Source organism: Rhipicephalus microplus, unplaced genomic scaffold (genome assembly GCF_043290135.1).
Source record: "Rhipicephalus microplus isolate Deutch F79 unplaced genomic scaffold, USDA_Rmic scaffold_18, whole genome shotgun sequence".
NCBI classification, from domain to species: Eukaryota; Metazoa; Arthropoda; class Arachnida; order Ixodida; family Ixodidae; genus Rhipicephalus; species Rhipicephalus microplus.
In genome coordinates this window covers 5,121,873-5,138,039 of record NW_027464591.1, presented here as the reverse complement: position 1 = coordinate 5,138,039, position 16,167 = coordinate 5,121,873, and the positions used below count along the sequence as shown (strand labels likewise).

General features: G+C 48.6%; 1 protein-coding gene and 1 pseudogene across 1 annotated transcript in view; both read left to right on the top strand.

Moving 5' to 3' along the window:
* Positions 1-1,187: 1,187 nt before the first annotated feature.
* LOC142785122 (uncharacterized) lies at positions 1,188-3,716 on the top strand (annotated as a pseudogene).
* An 11,041-nt stretch (positions 3,717-14,757) lies between these two features.
* LOC142785137 (uncharacterized) overlaps positions 14,758-16,167 on the top strand; it is a 67,741-nt gene continuing 66,331 nt past the window's right edge. Inside the window, exon 1 of the mRNA XM_075883580.1 lies at positions 14,758-14,882. Coding sequence (XP_075739695.1) covers positions 14,818-14,882 — 65 coding nt within the window. The 5' untranslated portion in view covers positions 14,758-14,817. The remainder of the gene's footprint in view (positions 14,883-16,167) is intronic.

The following is a 16,167-nucleotide window of genomic DNA, read 5'->3' as shown; positions in this document are numbered from 1 at the left end:
CGCACAACCACTTAAGTCAGTGAGCCTGTAGCTATAGTTGCCATTGTTCTGATCCAGAAAACGTTAGTGCCTGAATTATAAAACTACAGAAAAAAATTGTTTTAATTTTATAGCTTTAAATAGCAACCTTTATTCTGTATTTTCAATACCTAAAATTCAACTTTAATGCACACGCTCACGTATGTCGCGAATTCGCGATTTGTCAAAGAAGTGAGGACCTCGTGACGAATACACACTGCCGTGTGCCACTTCCTGGGGGCGCACACACTCAGAAATGTGGCTAATCCCTCTTTATAAGATTTGGTTTGTGCGTTGTTTCACCACAAAAACGAAGGAATGGATGCTACAGCAACAAATTTCGAAGTCACGTGAAGAGCGACAACCAGCTCCAAACCTGCAGCCTGCACCTTAAGCAGAAAGCTCGCACGGACGTCCGCGGACTAGGAACTGTCACAGATCGTCACATAAGCCACGCGGTTCAAATAGAAAGACGCATGAAAGAACGAACGCTCATGTATACCCAGCACGAGTGTGAACAAATGTCACAATTCTCGCTTCTTTGTCTGTGAGCACCGTGTTCTTGGTGCACGCGGCTGTAACACCTAAAACAAAGTGACTTTCGCGCTCTCCCGAATCACAAGTCTGATAAGAACGTGCACAGGAGAGACCATGCTCCACGGAGGCAGCACTCTTCGAAATGCAAGAGGCGACGACAACCTTGAGAGCACGCCGGGCATGAGACCGTCACGCCATCTTGCTACTGATGACAAAAACGCGCTGAAGCTGCTGAGATGCGAGGACCACCAAATGGTATATAGTGTATATACCAATGGCTTGCCGTTAGCATTTTTGATAACATGCGCTTTGTGGCTACTGGTTAGCGCCGCGCAATACAGAATAAAAGGTCGGTAGTTTGAGGACCCACGACAAAAGCTTTTCTTCTTGTTTTTTTTTTCGTCGCAGCCTGCTAGTATATATTTTCAACGTCATATCCCAGGGTTCGCGCAGACCCTTGAAATCCTTGAATGTCCTTGAATTTATAAAATTATTTAAGGGCCCTCGAAACTCTTTAGATATGAGTGAGTTCCTGGCAATCCTTGAAAATTTAGTGGACTTCGCTTCAATATAGCAATTGAATGCTGTATTTCCTAAAGTCGCACTGATTTCAAAAACACGTTTACTGAGGAATGTTCACGAAAACATGTAGTCTTGACGGGAGAGCAATAACAGCAAGTTGTGGTTTTGAAACCGGCATTGCCTACGTCATCTGGCAACAAATGCGAGCCAAAAATACAATCCAATCCAGCGCAGGCTATAAGTAACGGTCGGTACTCGGTATACTCGGTCCGTGCGTTGGCCTCGCGCATCATTTCTCGGCGAAAGTTTGCGTTTGGGCTGTGTGCAATGCCTGCAACTTTACTTTGACAGGATGCCTCGTGGAAAGTGCAAGTTTCAGTCTGCGTGGCTGGAGCACAGCGAATATTGTCACTGGGTGAAGCCGGAGACAGGCAACCCTTATCGAGCGAAGTGCGCGGGGTCAGAAGTCGGTCGACACTACAACAATGGGAGAGTCGGTTCTGAAGAGCCATCAAAAAAGTTCCAAGCACCGATCCAAAGTTGTGGCAGGCAACGGCTGCTCTTCCGTCACAAGTTTTTGCAATTAGCAAACGTCACAGAAACGACTTCTGAGCGGAAAAAACACAGAAACATCCTCTCGAGCTACGACCCTTGACAAAGACTGCAGAAAGCGCGACTCCGTATTTGAAGCCGAAATTTTGAGGACGATGAAAGTCGTGTCTTCACACTATTCATACACCTCCTGCGGATCAGTTTCGGAGTTGTTCCGAAAGATGTTTCTGGGTAGCGATATCGCGAAACCTTCTCTGGTTCGAAAAAAAAAAATGGGCGTACGTCGCGTGTCATGGTCTGCGCCCATTTTTCGCTTCTCAAGTCTTGAACATGATGGAGAACTCTGAGCTTCTTGTTGTCCATTTTGATGAAGCGTTAAACGAATACCTGCAAAAGAAGCAGCTTGATGTTCACTTGAGGGTGTGGAACAATTCTGAGGTGACAAAAAGGCATGTAACGTTGGAATTCATGGGCCACAGCACACCGGACGACCTCATGAAGAATTTGACGGAAGCGCTAGCGTCCTTCCCGATGAGCGAAATTGTTCAGCTTTCCATGCTCTTCTACTAGTTCCAGCAGCACATTAAAAATGACTTTCAAGTTCATTGTTCGGATATTGGATCATGTGGCCTTCACACAGTGCGTAATGCCTATAAAGCTGGAATGCATGCAATGGGCTGGCCAGTTGACACGTATTTGTCCAGCTTATTCTCATTCTTATGCACCAGCCAGATGAGAAAATTTCATTCGAGAGACATGGAGCAGTGTGTTTCCACTTCTTTTTGTATTTCACCGTTGGATCGAGAACATACCCGTACTGGAAAGAGCCCTGGTCACATGGTAGCACTTGAAGCAATACACTGAAGCAATGAGTGGCCGCAGGCTGCCCGTGCCAAAATGCAGAGCATATGAAAACGTCAGTGCTTTTTTAAATGACCAGCTTGCACTTGCAAAACTTAACTTTTGCCTAAGTGTTTTCATGGTTGTGCGTTCTTTCCTGACTGTTTTTCAGAGTGATTCTCCAAAGACGTTTTTGCCGGCAAAATAGCTTGAAAGTGTTCTGAGGAGCATTTTGTCAAGGTTCGTAACGTGCTCTGTAATGACCGAAGCCACCAGCATCACAAAACTGCTGCGAATTGATGTTGAAGATGATGCCGTGTACACAAAACTTGGAAAAGTGGATGTTGGGCGTGCAGCTGAGAAGATTTTGAAATGCTGCAATGCGAGCGCCAAGTGTATTCTCGAGTTTAGGTACGAGTGCCGGATGTTCCTCGTCAACATGATCCCGAAAGTCATAGAGAGAAGTCCCCTTAGGTACCCTGTCGTTCGTGGGTTGTCATGTTTCGACGCCACAGAGATGTCCAAAACAGACACGTGCCTTGGGAAGCTAAAAATTGTGCTCAACTGCCTAATCAACAACAGGCGTCTATCTTAGCACAAACGCGACATTGTGTGTACACAGTACATTCAGTTTTGTCTAGAAAAACGACATGAACTACAAAATTATGAAAAAAGATCATGAACGTCTTGACAGTTTTTTCGCGCGGCTGCGGAGGCACGATGCTTCATTCTCGCAGCTATGGGCTGTGGTGAAACTACTCCTCCTTCTGAGCCATGGGCTGGCCTCAGTGGAAAGAGGCTTCAGCATCAACAAGCAGGTTGCTGTTGAGAATTAGACAGAGCTGTCATATATATCTCAGCGAGTTATCTGCAAGGCTGTGAAAAGTCATGGTGGCCTGCTGAACGTTCCGATCGCAAAAAGTTGAAGGCGTCAGTTCACCAAGCCCGGCATAGGAACGCTGCATACCTAGACGAGGAAAAGAAACAGCACTGTCACGGCAGGCAGCTTCAAAGAGAAAAGAGTTCGAGCAACAGCTTGATAAGATGCACATAAGGAAGGCAAAGCTTCCAAGAACCATCAAGTGCCTGCTGGAATCTGTGCGCCATTTTTCGGAAGAAGGTAAGCGAAAAACAACCTTACCTACTTAGTCAAGGCAAACGGCTTTCGTCGAGCTGCTAAAGAAAAGGAGCTGGAAGTAGCTTTCGTGGAAAAAAAAATCTACGCGAAAACTGCACTGCTCCCATAAGTCTTGTAAGCAAATAGTTTTGCTAACACTGCTTGAATTTCGCAATTTTCATTCTTGAAATCCTTGAAAACTCCTTGAATTTTCCGTCAAATATTCTGTACAAATCCTATTATCTATGGCGGAAAGACGTCAGTGGAGCTGCAGTGAACACCACATAAAACAATTTATTGTTAGAAATCGGCTTCCTATCTGTGTACTTCGCTGCAAATGCCGTCGAAAGACTAGTTATAGTCTTCTGCAGGCCGTACTGCATGAGTCCAGGTATTATCCTAGTGATATATGGTGGTGAGGGAGATATGAGGGCGGTCGGAAAACATGAGCTTGTGCGGAGCCCAAGAACTGCCCGGTGGCAGCACCATATTGTCAGCTGAGTGCTTTTTTGTGGACTTCGTCGCACAACCTAATACTTACGGATTGATGTTGCGTCTCAGATATGCGTAATATTTGATGTTTTGATGGACGGTGTTCACAAGTATACACTCAGCCATCAGTTCAAGATGATTGGGCGTTGAATAAGTGCTTAAACCTTGACCGGGTGGCTGAATTGGATGACAGACTGGCAAACACACCGCAACCAAATTTCTGCGCTCAAGGAAAAAGAGGAAGTACAGGGAGGTTAGCGTTCAAGCATACCAAGAAAGACTACAGTCTTCAATGCACAGAATTTGACATCACGCGACTCGCCTATGCCGTCGTCAGTGCAGTGCGCTTGCTCTCAATTCTGACTCAGTTGATTTTAAAACTTACAAGTTCGTTTATACGCTCATTGCCACAGTACCAGATGCATTTGAGTGAGCCTTAATGTGAATGAGCCTTTCCGAAACATCGCGGCGCCAATAAACTTGACTGATAAAACTGAAATTGTCAAAATGACTCAGCACTCATCCTCAGGTGTGCAGCTCACTCATCAGACACTTTTTTTTCGAGCGTCCATGCATTTGCAAAGATCTTGCGATGCATGTTCGATGAAGCCAAGAATGGGGAAACAACCCACCATATATTATCGTGTGTGCGGCAAGCCCTTTCGGGAAAATATTTTGAGTACCGCATTGAGGTGGATGGGTGAGCACAACGTGCGACTTTCTTGGAATGTGCAAAGGAATTTGCATCGTTTATTCACACCAGACCAGCAAGTCTTTTTCAGCTGTCTGAAGCTCAAGATGGCAAGAATGATTTTGTCCCGATGCTGTCACTGCGCGTTGCGTATTCGAACGTCTCTTTTGTTAGCAGGCATGATGTGCTGAGCTGTTGGCAAACGAATTGGTTGATGCCAGATACCAGCAGAGCCACTGAAAACAAGATACGGTAATTGTAATTAATAGACGAGTAAACGGTGCGAGCAGGTATTATCTCAATGTTCGTGCATCACATACATCTGACAATGCACCCCGCGCTGAGAAGCACGTGTAGTGAAAGCGAGGATCAGGAAGACAAAATATCTGCGGGTGAAGTACCACTTATTGAAGTGTATCTCTTATAAATAGTCATACAGGAATAATTCTGGTGAAAATAGCAGGCTGCACAAACCATGTTTGTTGTGAAGGAAATACTGTTATTGTTGCAAAAGAGCTAGATTCCCTTATAAAAGATTAAGGGAACTTAACCAACGCCAATGTATCATTGCCCTTCAGCTATTTGATACCGGTATGAAAACTATAGGGCGAGGTGTTGCCATCAATCTCGAGCGACAGTCTACACTGATCAAAACGCTACCTGTGAGCCGCGCACTTTTTACGCAAAAGCAAGAGACAGATGCGCGCCATCACGCCTGACTCGATAAACATGAATGTTTGGGCAATATGAGAATGCTTCGATTCATAAATTACTAGGTGAATTTCATAACCAACTTTTTTCCAGAGCACCTCTTCACGTTGTGCACGCATGGTGCCATGCTCCGTCAAAAGTGCTCGGCGCAGCTATGACCGCGTGTCGGGTCGCTGAAAATCTTTGTTGGCAAACACTCTATAGATTATTTCGCATCTAATACAAACAGAACTGACGTTTGCGTAGCTAGAAAAGCCATTGCAGAACAGCCTTAATCACAGAAGTTGCCAAACTCTTCACACAGCCGGTACCACGGGATATCGTTTTACACGTCATAGAGTGATTTCGACAGATGGCGCCTCGGTATGTCCTCGCCCCCATAGAAGCTTGAACGTTCCGTCACTCAGACGAGGAAAAGCGAAGAAATGAGAGCCGTTGCACGTGTTTCGTGCTCCCTGCCATCAGGTACACAACATTTGGCCTAGCATATAAAATACCTTACACTAGATGGCGCTAGGTTTTCCATGGGAACGAAGTGGTGTCCACGTCATTCTTTTCCTTCGTTATTCGATGTACCTGAGGCAATTTGCAGTGAAACGTTACACGCTCCTACCCTGTTCTGTATACCTAGGGAACGTGCTTCATTTGCTTGCAAAATTTTATATTGTACCCAGCCCATGTCTTCAAACGTAAGGTACGTGTCGTAAGTGTCAGGAAGTTTTCAATGGCTTCGCTTCTCCAACTGCCGTATCGCTTGAATCGAGATTGCTCTTGGAGTTTCAACTCTTGCTCTTGGCGTTTCAACGTAAACCACCTCCAATAGTTTTTCAAGCATTTTAAGTAAACGCGTGCATCGTGTGCAGAATACCGTCGCGATCAACGATTCTACACGTGGCAGCGCTACGAGCCGCCAGCGTGCCACAAATGCCAAGAAACAATCCCTCCTCTTTTCCGTGCCTTTCGGGCCTCCGCGTAGCGCGCCGTGTCACATCTCTGGCGCACCGAGCCCAATATGCTAAATGTGCTGTAGAGCAAGAGCCTACGACTTCTGGTCAGTCTGCAAGCAGCTGTCCGCGCTGCTTGTTGTTGTTCGTCATGTTGCCTGCGTGCGTGTAACACGTGCAGGCAACGGCGTGTCCCCGTACGGGTCCATCGCGTTGGCAACCCAATGAAGGCAAGTGCGCAACGCAGGTTCCATACCAGCACGATTACGAAAGCCACGACAGAGAACACTTCACGGTTCGCCAACAAGCACGCAACTGACGGAGTCGACGGTTGGAGTCACGGCAACCGGAAGTAGGCGGTGTTTCAAGCAGCGTGTCGGCGATAACGTATTGCATGCGAAATTGGGAGGGGTGCTCGTCGAGAGGACAAAGTGGCGTGGCAAAGGATACCAGCGAAGAGAAGCACAGGAGAGAGCGAAAGGGGTGGTCGTCATGGTTTCAATAATCAAACGCGTCTAACTCCGCTGTTACTGCATCATTAAAAAAATTCTCACGGCTCCGGGTTTAACGTACACTCGTGTAAATTTCCCCACAACAACTGATTTTCAATCTCTGGGTGGTTTACGGGCCCTTTGAAAACTCAGGTAAAAATGACGTCTCAAAAAGTTTCGTTATCATGCGTCCGGGAATGCACAAGAGACAAATGAAGCACCAATGCACTGATTATCTATTTCTTACAGGCACGCATCGATGACATCATAGGTGACAATCTGCGGAATGCGAAAAATGCCGGATACAAAGGGTAAGTGCAGGTCTAAGTTAGTGAGGTAGTGGCGACCTTTAGCAGTATCTGCTTTTTTTCCCATTGTAATGAGGCCAGGCCATAAGGGATTTAGTCAACCCCGTAAACTAAACAATAACAATATATTTCTATATTTTCAAGCGACGCTCAGTCGCTGTTCAATGGTTAACGAGGGATGTGATGCGGACTTGTTGGTAGCCTAACCTCAGTAGGTTTACTTGTAGCGAACAAACAGGACGGAACAAAATGAAGGTACACATATCCACACAGAGCGTCCTGTGTGTATGTGTGCTACTAAGAAACCTACCGAAACTGTTAAATGGCTCTTATATCATAGTGGATAAGTGGACGTTGGTTCTGCTATTTTTCACAACAATGAAGACGTCCATCGTGAAAAGACCACCTTCGTTACCACTGAAGGCCTTTACTGACTCCAGATCATGCCACGCGGTCGTTACACACTGCTCCGAAATTGGTGGTTCAATGTGTGTGATTGACATGCTTGTGTCGGACGACGTGATGTTTTCAGCTTTGCAACGCGCCTTAAACCCATTTTGACCATTGTCCGCCGTAATGGAGCAGTGGTTAAGGTGCCGAAATTCCCGAAGCTCTTCATGATGGCGCCTCTCATAATCATGTCGTTGTTCTGGGATTTGAAGCTTCTTATGTCGTGGGTCGTGCGTCCGCGATGTATGAAGTAGTAGCAGTTGTCATCGTCGTAGTAGTAGGTAACTATCTCTCGTTTAGTCCTTGAAATGTCCGCTGAATGGCAGTACTTTTATATGATGAATATATGATGAAAAGATGCGAGATGGCGATTTAATGATATGTGGGGTTTAACGTCTCAAAACAACCATATCATTATGATAGATGCCTTACTGGAGGGCTTTGGAAATTTCGATTTCCTGGGGTTCTTTAACGTTCACCCAAATCTGAGCGCATGGGCATACAGCACTAACGCCTCCAACAAAAATGCAGCTGCCCCAACCAGGATTCGATCCCGTAACCTGCGGGTCAGCGGCCGAGCCGTTAGCGACTAGAAAACCACGGAGGGGCGATTCTCCCAAATTTGTTCAACTCAAAACACAAGAATCGATTGTCATCATGCTTTCACAATGCATGCTGTTTGTTGAAAAAACACTGTAAGCTGTCTTGTTTTCCTTTTTTTAATTGTCCATTTTCACTGCACTAAACCTGGAATTGGTTCAGTAAAGGTCTCACGTGTTCCTGCCACCCACTCACATATATATTTGGAACAGAACAAGAAGTACACACTCAAACAGCAATCGCCGTGATTGGAGATGCACGGTGGGAAGTAGGGGCACTTATGACCATGTGACGGTAGTGTAAGACTAGTAATTTCGAAAACGCGGCTGAGGAAGCGCAGTTGACCGCTATGCAAGATATTGTGAGGCACCGTGACACTTATCATCCGGACCAACGCCTTCTCTATTTTATCATTGCCAGGCAGATATGTGCACCCGATCCAGCTGTTCACCACTCTCTCTTCTAGTTCTTTCACACTCTCTCCTATCACCTATCCTTCGGCTGTGCTTTGCGGTCATGGGGGAGAGTAATAGCCCCTCAGGCAGTGCCCCATGACAGAAATCATATGAAGTAATTTTTTGTTCAGTTGTGTACAGATACGTGGGGCGGTGTCTTGCATTCCTCGTGTTCACAATATTCGCAGTCACGCTGGTTCTGTGAAATAGAAGGTGTTTTGAGATTGCGAGTCACCGTTGGCGGCACTATGCGGGCAAACAATGGGGAAGCGTCACTGCAACATTTATGCATCTGCTGCTCTGTGATGGGGCTTCGGCATTTTCTCAGGCCAGAAAGAAGCGGCATGAAGGAGCAAATCTGACAGACGTACCATATTGGTGTGGGAAACACGTCTATTGCATCCTCGGGGCAAAGCGCTCGAACGCACGTGTGACGTGAGCAGCGCGACTCCCCATGTAGCGCCGCATCATGACCACTCCCTGAATTAGGGCGGACCGACAGCTCCAATTGAAAAGTACACCTTAGAACCGGCATTGAAATAAAGGAGGCGTTGTCCGAACCAAACACACCACGAGTGATAAAGCCTGCCGTAAAGCAGACAGCCCGAATCCGAGTCATTTAAACGATGTCGTTTACTTTGTATCCACTTTAGCTTCGAGGCTTGACAGCCACTAATAAGGCCTGCAATAGGGTAGTGTCAGTGCAAAGTGCTAGTGTCAATAATACATTTAGGAGGAGGAGCAAAACTAAATACACGGAGGTTGTAGTGACACATATCCCGAAGGAGTATGGCCACTAGCGTGGGTCCGGTCTTGGCGAGCCGCAGGGCACGCGTTAATCATCGCCGTGGCGAGAACACGATACTGCTCAAAGTCGCAACACTTTATTGTCTGTGGCAACACCAAAACGCTGCACAGATCGTTGCAAAGGCGCGGCGAGAAAGCAAATGGGCTTACCCACGCCACGGGCATAAACGTACTACACGGGGTTCCACGAGCACGTCTCCGTGGTAAAGGTGATCTACGGAAACACCAGGACCAAGGCCCGGTTGATCGAGCGAAGGCAAAGGCGCTCGCGCTGGTTTCGGAGAGAGACGGGTTGGCGTAGCTAGGCCACGCACTAGGACACCATACCACCCGTCAGCCTAGCGTTTGGAAGAGGGGGAGGGCGACATAAGGTAAGCGTTCGCCGCGGGCGCAAGGTGCTGTTGGCGAAGTCCAAACGAGCCCCACAGGGAGCTGACGGACGGAAAAGAAAAGCGTACTTACCCCATGTCGTCCCCGGAGAGGCCTCTCTCTCCTACGAATGCGCGCATGCAAGGCCTCTCGGGAGACTCCACGCGCGGCGCCACAGTCAACATTCGCTACCGGGTGAGGAAATGAACGTCACTCCGCTCTTCCAGTTCAGCAGACAGCGGAGGAGGGGAGACATGTCGGGGCAAAGCCCGCGCAAAGGCAGCGGGCTAGCCTCAATTCCCACATCCCCCTCTCCTAAATTTGACCTTTACCGGTCTGCAAAAGGCAGCCGGATGTCACTTATGCAGTTAAAATGACACTGCTATGAGCGACAGCTAACCTCAGTCCAGCCCTGTAACTGCTGCAAGAAAAAAATGACAAAGGAGAAACAAAACTATAATAATAAAGTAAACACATGACCCTGTAAAACTAATTGCGGAAGGGAGCACAGGAACGTAGTAGTAGTGTTCGTGGTGCTGAAGCGGGATAGCGTCCATCGCGCGGAGGGGTGGAAGAGCGTGACAAAATGCGATGCCCGAGTGCGAGGTCAGATGCACGGAATGGGGCTCTCTGATGGCTCGTTGGTGCTCTTGATTAGCCGCGAGTCCGACGAACGCTGCTTCCGTTGTGGTTCGGAGGCCCCGCATTTCTGGCTCGGTGATGGAGCTGGGATGCTGCGGGAAGCCGGGACTGTCCAGTGATCAGGGAGGCCGAACCAGAATTGGCTGCGAGGCGCCCTGGCATTGGCCGGCAGCATATAGCTGCTTTAAACTGGCCTCGCGCAAGAGACATGGTGGGAAATGCAGCAGGGCTTCTTCGACGACAGCCGAGAGCAGAGCACAGCCGGACTGTCTGACATAAGTAGGTCAATGCCTCCCAGCACCTCCAGTGTCCACATCGATGGGGCGAAGCCACCACAGGCACTCTTCACGGGCACGCACTGAAGCGTCACATACTTACACACGCACAGAAGCACGCACACACACCACCGACAGCTGCGCGAGCGTAGGCGCAAAGCAGCGTCCTTCGTCTCTCTCTCCCGGCATAAGCACCGACACAAGGTCCCGACTCCCTTCGCGGTAGACGAAATAAACACGAAAAAAAGTAAAACAGAGCAAAAAGACACTTAATCTCTGGCCAAAAGAAAATGAAACATAAAATACAAATAACGCTTAATATTAGGCAAAAGAAACAAAAAAATACGCATGAACACTCAAAAAAAGAAAGAGTAGCAGCAGACTGGGCAGGGTCAACTTCTTTACAAGAAAGGCCGTAAAGAAGCTAACCTATACTGAGACTAGACTGTAAACTGAGGGCCTTCGGTTGCGGAGAAGTACGCCGTACGGCGCGAAATCACAAAGGTGACCGCGTATTCTGATTATACCGCTGCGGGATCCGAATGCGGTCCGCCGCTCCGGGTGTGCCCGTTGCTAGCGTGAAGTGCCTCAGGGCGCTGGCGCGAGCTCGTCAGCCCATGACAAAGGGCGGTCTGAGATGTGGGCACGGTTGCGTTTTCCCAAAGGGGATCTTTCAGCTAGTATGCGCCACGGACGTTCACTGACAATCTGTTCATAAGACCGGGCGGCTTGCCAACCATCGGTCCAACTGTTTGTCAGATGTGGCAGGCACGGAATAGTGATGAAAGTCAAGCTTCGTGCCAGGCCAGGTAACAACGTTGCTCGGTTTGCAAAAACTTTCGAACCACCAGGTGACCGGCCACGATTTAGTCGTGAGAGGATCACAACAGTGTGGCTCTCAGACGTGTTTGGGCATAGCCACCTTAAACAGATCGATGCACTCGTTTTCAGTGGCTAAATAGTTAAGCAGGAGCCCCTCATGGTCCTGCAAAATGAATCCGCCGGGGACTCAGCGACACACGCTGTTTCAGACCCCTAATTGCACCAGCCACAGAACAAGCAGCGTAACGGCGCTCCGCGCCTGTTCAAGGCGGTTTATCGGCGCCCGTCGCAAAGCAAGCAGCGTATACGGCGCTCCGTCCCTCCGAGACCCGAAATGGATCACTTTGCTGAGCCTTCAGTAGCTCTTTGCTGATGAAATCGATTCCCATTCTCCCAAAGGAGAGAGTCTGGTATCGCGCCCACTCAGGACCGCAGCAGCTGCCGCGTGCATGGCATCACGGGTTCGCTCTCGGCACAGTGGCCTTCGGAAAGTTCCCCGGCCGGCCGCTATGCAGTGCGCCGCTTACCTGGATAGCAGCGAAGGTCGTCCTCATGGGGACTCCCCCTTTTCGCCATTGTTTCGCCCCCGACGCTTGCATGTGCTAAGGCACCGCGAGCGGCCGTCACACCAAAATCCAGGTTCTCAGCAGACAACACGGGGCACGAGATAGCGCGTCAGCTACCACGTTGGTTGTGTATTCACCACTAAAGGGGGTGACGACACGGACGGGTGCCGAAGAGTGCGCGTCGATAGAGGCGATGTGCTTTGTGCAACGCGGCATGCCACGAAGCAGACATGTTGCGAGAAGCCCGAATCACGCAGGCTAACTGACGCGCTAAGAGCAGTCAAAAGCTGAGAGCTTTTGATACCGCGTTGGGCGCCAGTGTAGTGACACGTATCCCGAAGGAGTACGACCACTAGCGTGGGTCCGGTCTTAGCAAGCCGCAGGGCACGTGTTAACCGTCGCCGTGGCAAGAACACGATACTGCTCAAAGTCGCAACCCTTTATTGTCTGTGGCAACACCAAAACGCTGTACAGCTCGTTGCAGAGGCGTGGCGGGAAAGCAAATGGGCTTACCCACACCATGGGCATAAAAGTACTACGCAGGGTGCCACGAGCACGTCTCCGTGGTAAAGGTGATCCATAGAGATACCGGGACCAAGGCCCGCTTGCTCGAGCGAGGGCAAAGGCGCTCACGTTGGCTTCGGAGGGAGACGGGTCGGCGTAGCTAGGTCTCGCACTAGGACACCGTACCACCCTTCGGCCTAGCGTTCGGAAGGGGAAGGGGGGGGGCGACATAAGGTAAGCGTTCACCGTGGGCGCAAGGCGCTGTTGGCAAAGTCCAAACGAGCCCCACAGGGAGCTGACGAACGGAAAAGAAAAGCGTGCTTACCCCCATGTCGTCCCCTGAGAGGCCTCTCTCTCCTCCCGACGCGCGTGCGCAAGGCCTCTCGGGAGACTCCGCGAATGGCGCCACAGTCAACATTCGCTACCGGGTGAGGGAATAAACGTCACTCCGCTCTCCCAGCGTGGCAGATATCGGAGGAGGAAAGACATGTCGGGACATGAGAATAGAGAAAAGGAGGCAAAGCCCACGTAAAGGCAGTGGGCTAGCCTCAATTCCCACAAGGTTAACTAGAAAAAGGGGAAGGAGTTTGGTGCACTTAACCGCGCTATCTTTAGTTGCTTCACGTTTCCTTGTTAATCAACAGTAATTAAAAACACGGACAAAAATGCTCTAGGAATGCGTATACATGATGTCCTTGAAATGCTAACCTAACAACAAATATTATCGGTTTGATCGTAGTTTGCCGTCATGCCACGCTTGCAAAGGAGACCAATTATGCAAAATGTTTATAATTCACTTTAGTGCGCGTTCTTTTAAAAGGGCATCCCAAAACGCCCGCTCCAATTTCTTGTGACAAACACAGTGTTTCATAGCAATAAACTTAATGCCGACAAATCACATGTGGCGTGCTGATTTTGGCCGGCTTTTTGAAAAAAGCCCGAGAAATACGAAATAAAACCATGTGACTAAATTCATGCGTTAGAGTAGTGTAGCGCTTAACACGAAGTTTCAAACGAAACAATTCCACGCATGTAGACAGTCAACGTATCGCTTACCAGGGACCGCAGCTTCGAATCTTGCCATGAATGTGCCACCATCTAAATGGCTGACGTGCTGTCAAGCTGATGGATAGCCCAGTAGCTCCAACGCCGTCAATATCCTAGATATTGAAATATAGCTGATTCGATTGCCTAACTTTTAACGCTATTCGCTTGCTTTATGAATTATATAACTGTCAGTATGTGTGGTTGCCAAAGTACCAGCCGCCCAAGTTTTCTAACTATCCCGAGCGAGTACCGACATTTTTGTGTGTCAGCGTCGTATGATGGAACCATGTTGCAAACAGAGCGAGAATAAGTGCATGCCCACGAAGCGTGCTCAACTAAGCCCATCGCCTGCCTGGCTGTTCCTGCGCGTCTTGCTCGAATATTCCGATGATAAGCAAGCAACTCAGCAAATTAAATCCGCAGATACGTCACACGCCCCTTCGCCTGAGATAAGCTGACGAATGTCGATTGTCCGAAGTGAGTTGGTATGGGGCGAAGTTCTCACGAAAGGACAGCCAATCAAACGACGGGATCCGCTGAGCACGCTTCGCGGGCATGTGCTTACTCTCGCCCTCTTTGTAACTTAATTGATTTGATTGATTTGTGGGATTCAACGTCTCAAAACCACCATATGATTATGACAGACGCGCCCCTCTTTGCAACTTAGCTCCATCGTAAGGCGCTGATGCAGAAAAAAAAAGTCGGCGCTCGCGCATGTAAATTTGGGCGGCTGTAAGTTGCACCGCGCAAATTGCATGTAACCAGCACTCCAACGTGCCCTGTGTTATCAGCCGCGTCTTCCAACCGCTTTCGGCAATCAATGGCAGCACGGCTATCTGGCCAGCACGACGCATATAGGCGGTTCACTCGTGAGGCAGCCAACACAAAAAGGCGGCAGACGCGGCTGGATAGATGCGATTTACGGGATGCCACAATTGCGTGCATGTAGCAGAATAGTTGTTCACGACTACTCAATGTGTCGATACAATAAGTGTTCTATCACTTGTCTCCCTGCAGTCGCAAGGTGTCAATACATCTGAGCAAGCTGGCGTGCGAGATGAGTCTGCAAGCATGCATGCATATGGTCGAAGCGGGATACCTACTCGACCTGGATTTACGACAGTGAGTAGAAATGACTTATAATGTTACGAGTAACTTGTTCAATAATCTATTTACAACGTACACAACTTGATGAGCAAGATGGCGCCAGTCCAGCATCAACCAAAAACTCACTTCGTCCTCCTCTTTCATGCAGCCGCGTTTACAGCTGTTATGTATCATAACCCCCGGCGCTAGAAGCACCGTTCCGGTGGTAAATCCACGCAGATGATGTCGAAGGGGGTAATAGGACTTTAGCCGAGCCACGTGAGCAGTGTCGCTTCGAGCTGACGATGACTTTGTTGGATTGGTGGGGACAATCTCGTATTTGTGACGTCTGCCACTTGGCGAACGATGCGGAATGGTCCAGTGTAAGGTGAACACAGTTTCTCAGACAGTCCCACACGACGAGTGGGTGACCAGAGGAGCACGAGAGAACCCGGGGAAAAGTGCAAGTCCCTATGGCGAGAATCATAGAGCAGTCGTTGGTACGCCTGTGAGTCCTGTAGACGGTTACGGGGGACTTGGAGCGCGTGGTCGGCATGGGCGATGGCTTCCCCGGCATATTCAGTTGTCGCAGGTAGCATAGTCTCAAAAGGTAAAGTTGGGTCCCGGTCGCGACAGTACATTCCAGCACCTTTCCATGGATGGATGAATGGATTAATATGGCTGTACCCTTTAGATCGGGCGGTGGCTAACGCCACCAAGCCGTAATACTTAGTGAACCAAAAACTAGATTTATTTTTTGCCTCTAAATGGTGAGGTTGAGGACTCACACTTTGCAATGAAGGGTTTAATTTTCAATCGTGCCTTGACTTTAGCCACCAATCAGATAACCTCTTCCTTGTTATTTCTACCCGCTTAAAGTCAATTTTGCGCTCCTTGTTCCTAAACCCCAGTGCTTTGAAAAACTCTGCACCATCATCCGGAACTATAGGAGGAAGCCCTTTGTAGAACATTATCAAGTGTTCGGCAGTTTCCTCTTCCTCTCAACACGCACTTCATACCGTGTCTACCCCTTCGTATTTGGCCCGATATGTCTTGGTTCGCAATACTCCCGTCCTGGCCTCGAACAGTAAACTACCCCGAGTATTATCATAAATTGTTTCCTTGGCAATTTCCTGCTTAAAAGTTCAATAGATCTCTAGTGCTGAGTTCTTAATCATGACAATTCTCCACATATCGGTCTCAGCTACCTCCACCTTCTTCTTAACCCATAATTCTTTTTGGTTTGGCCCCCTGCTGTTTTCTAAGTATTTATCAGTCAATTTTGTTGTTCACTTCCTCCATTTTGTATTGACATTCTTCA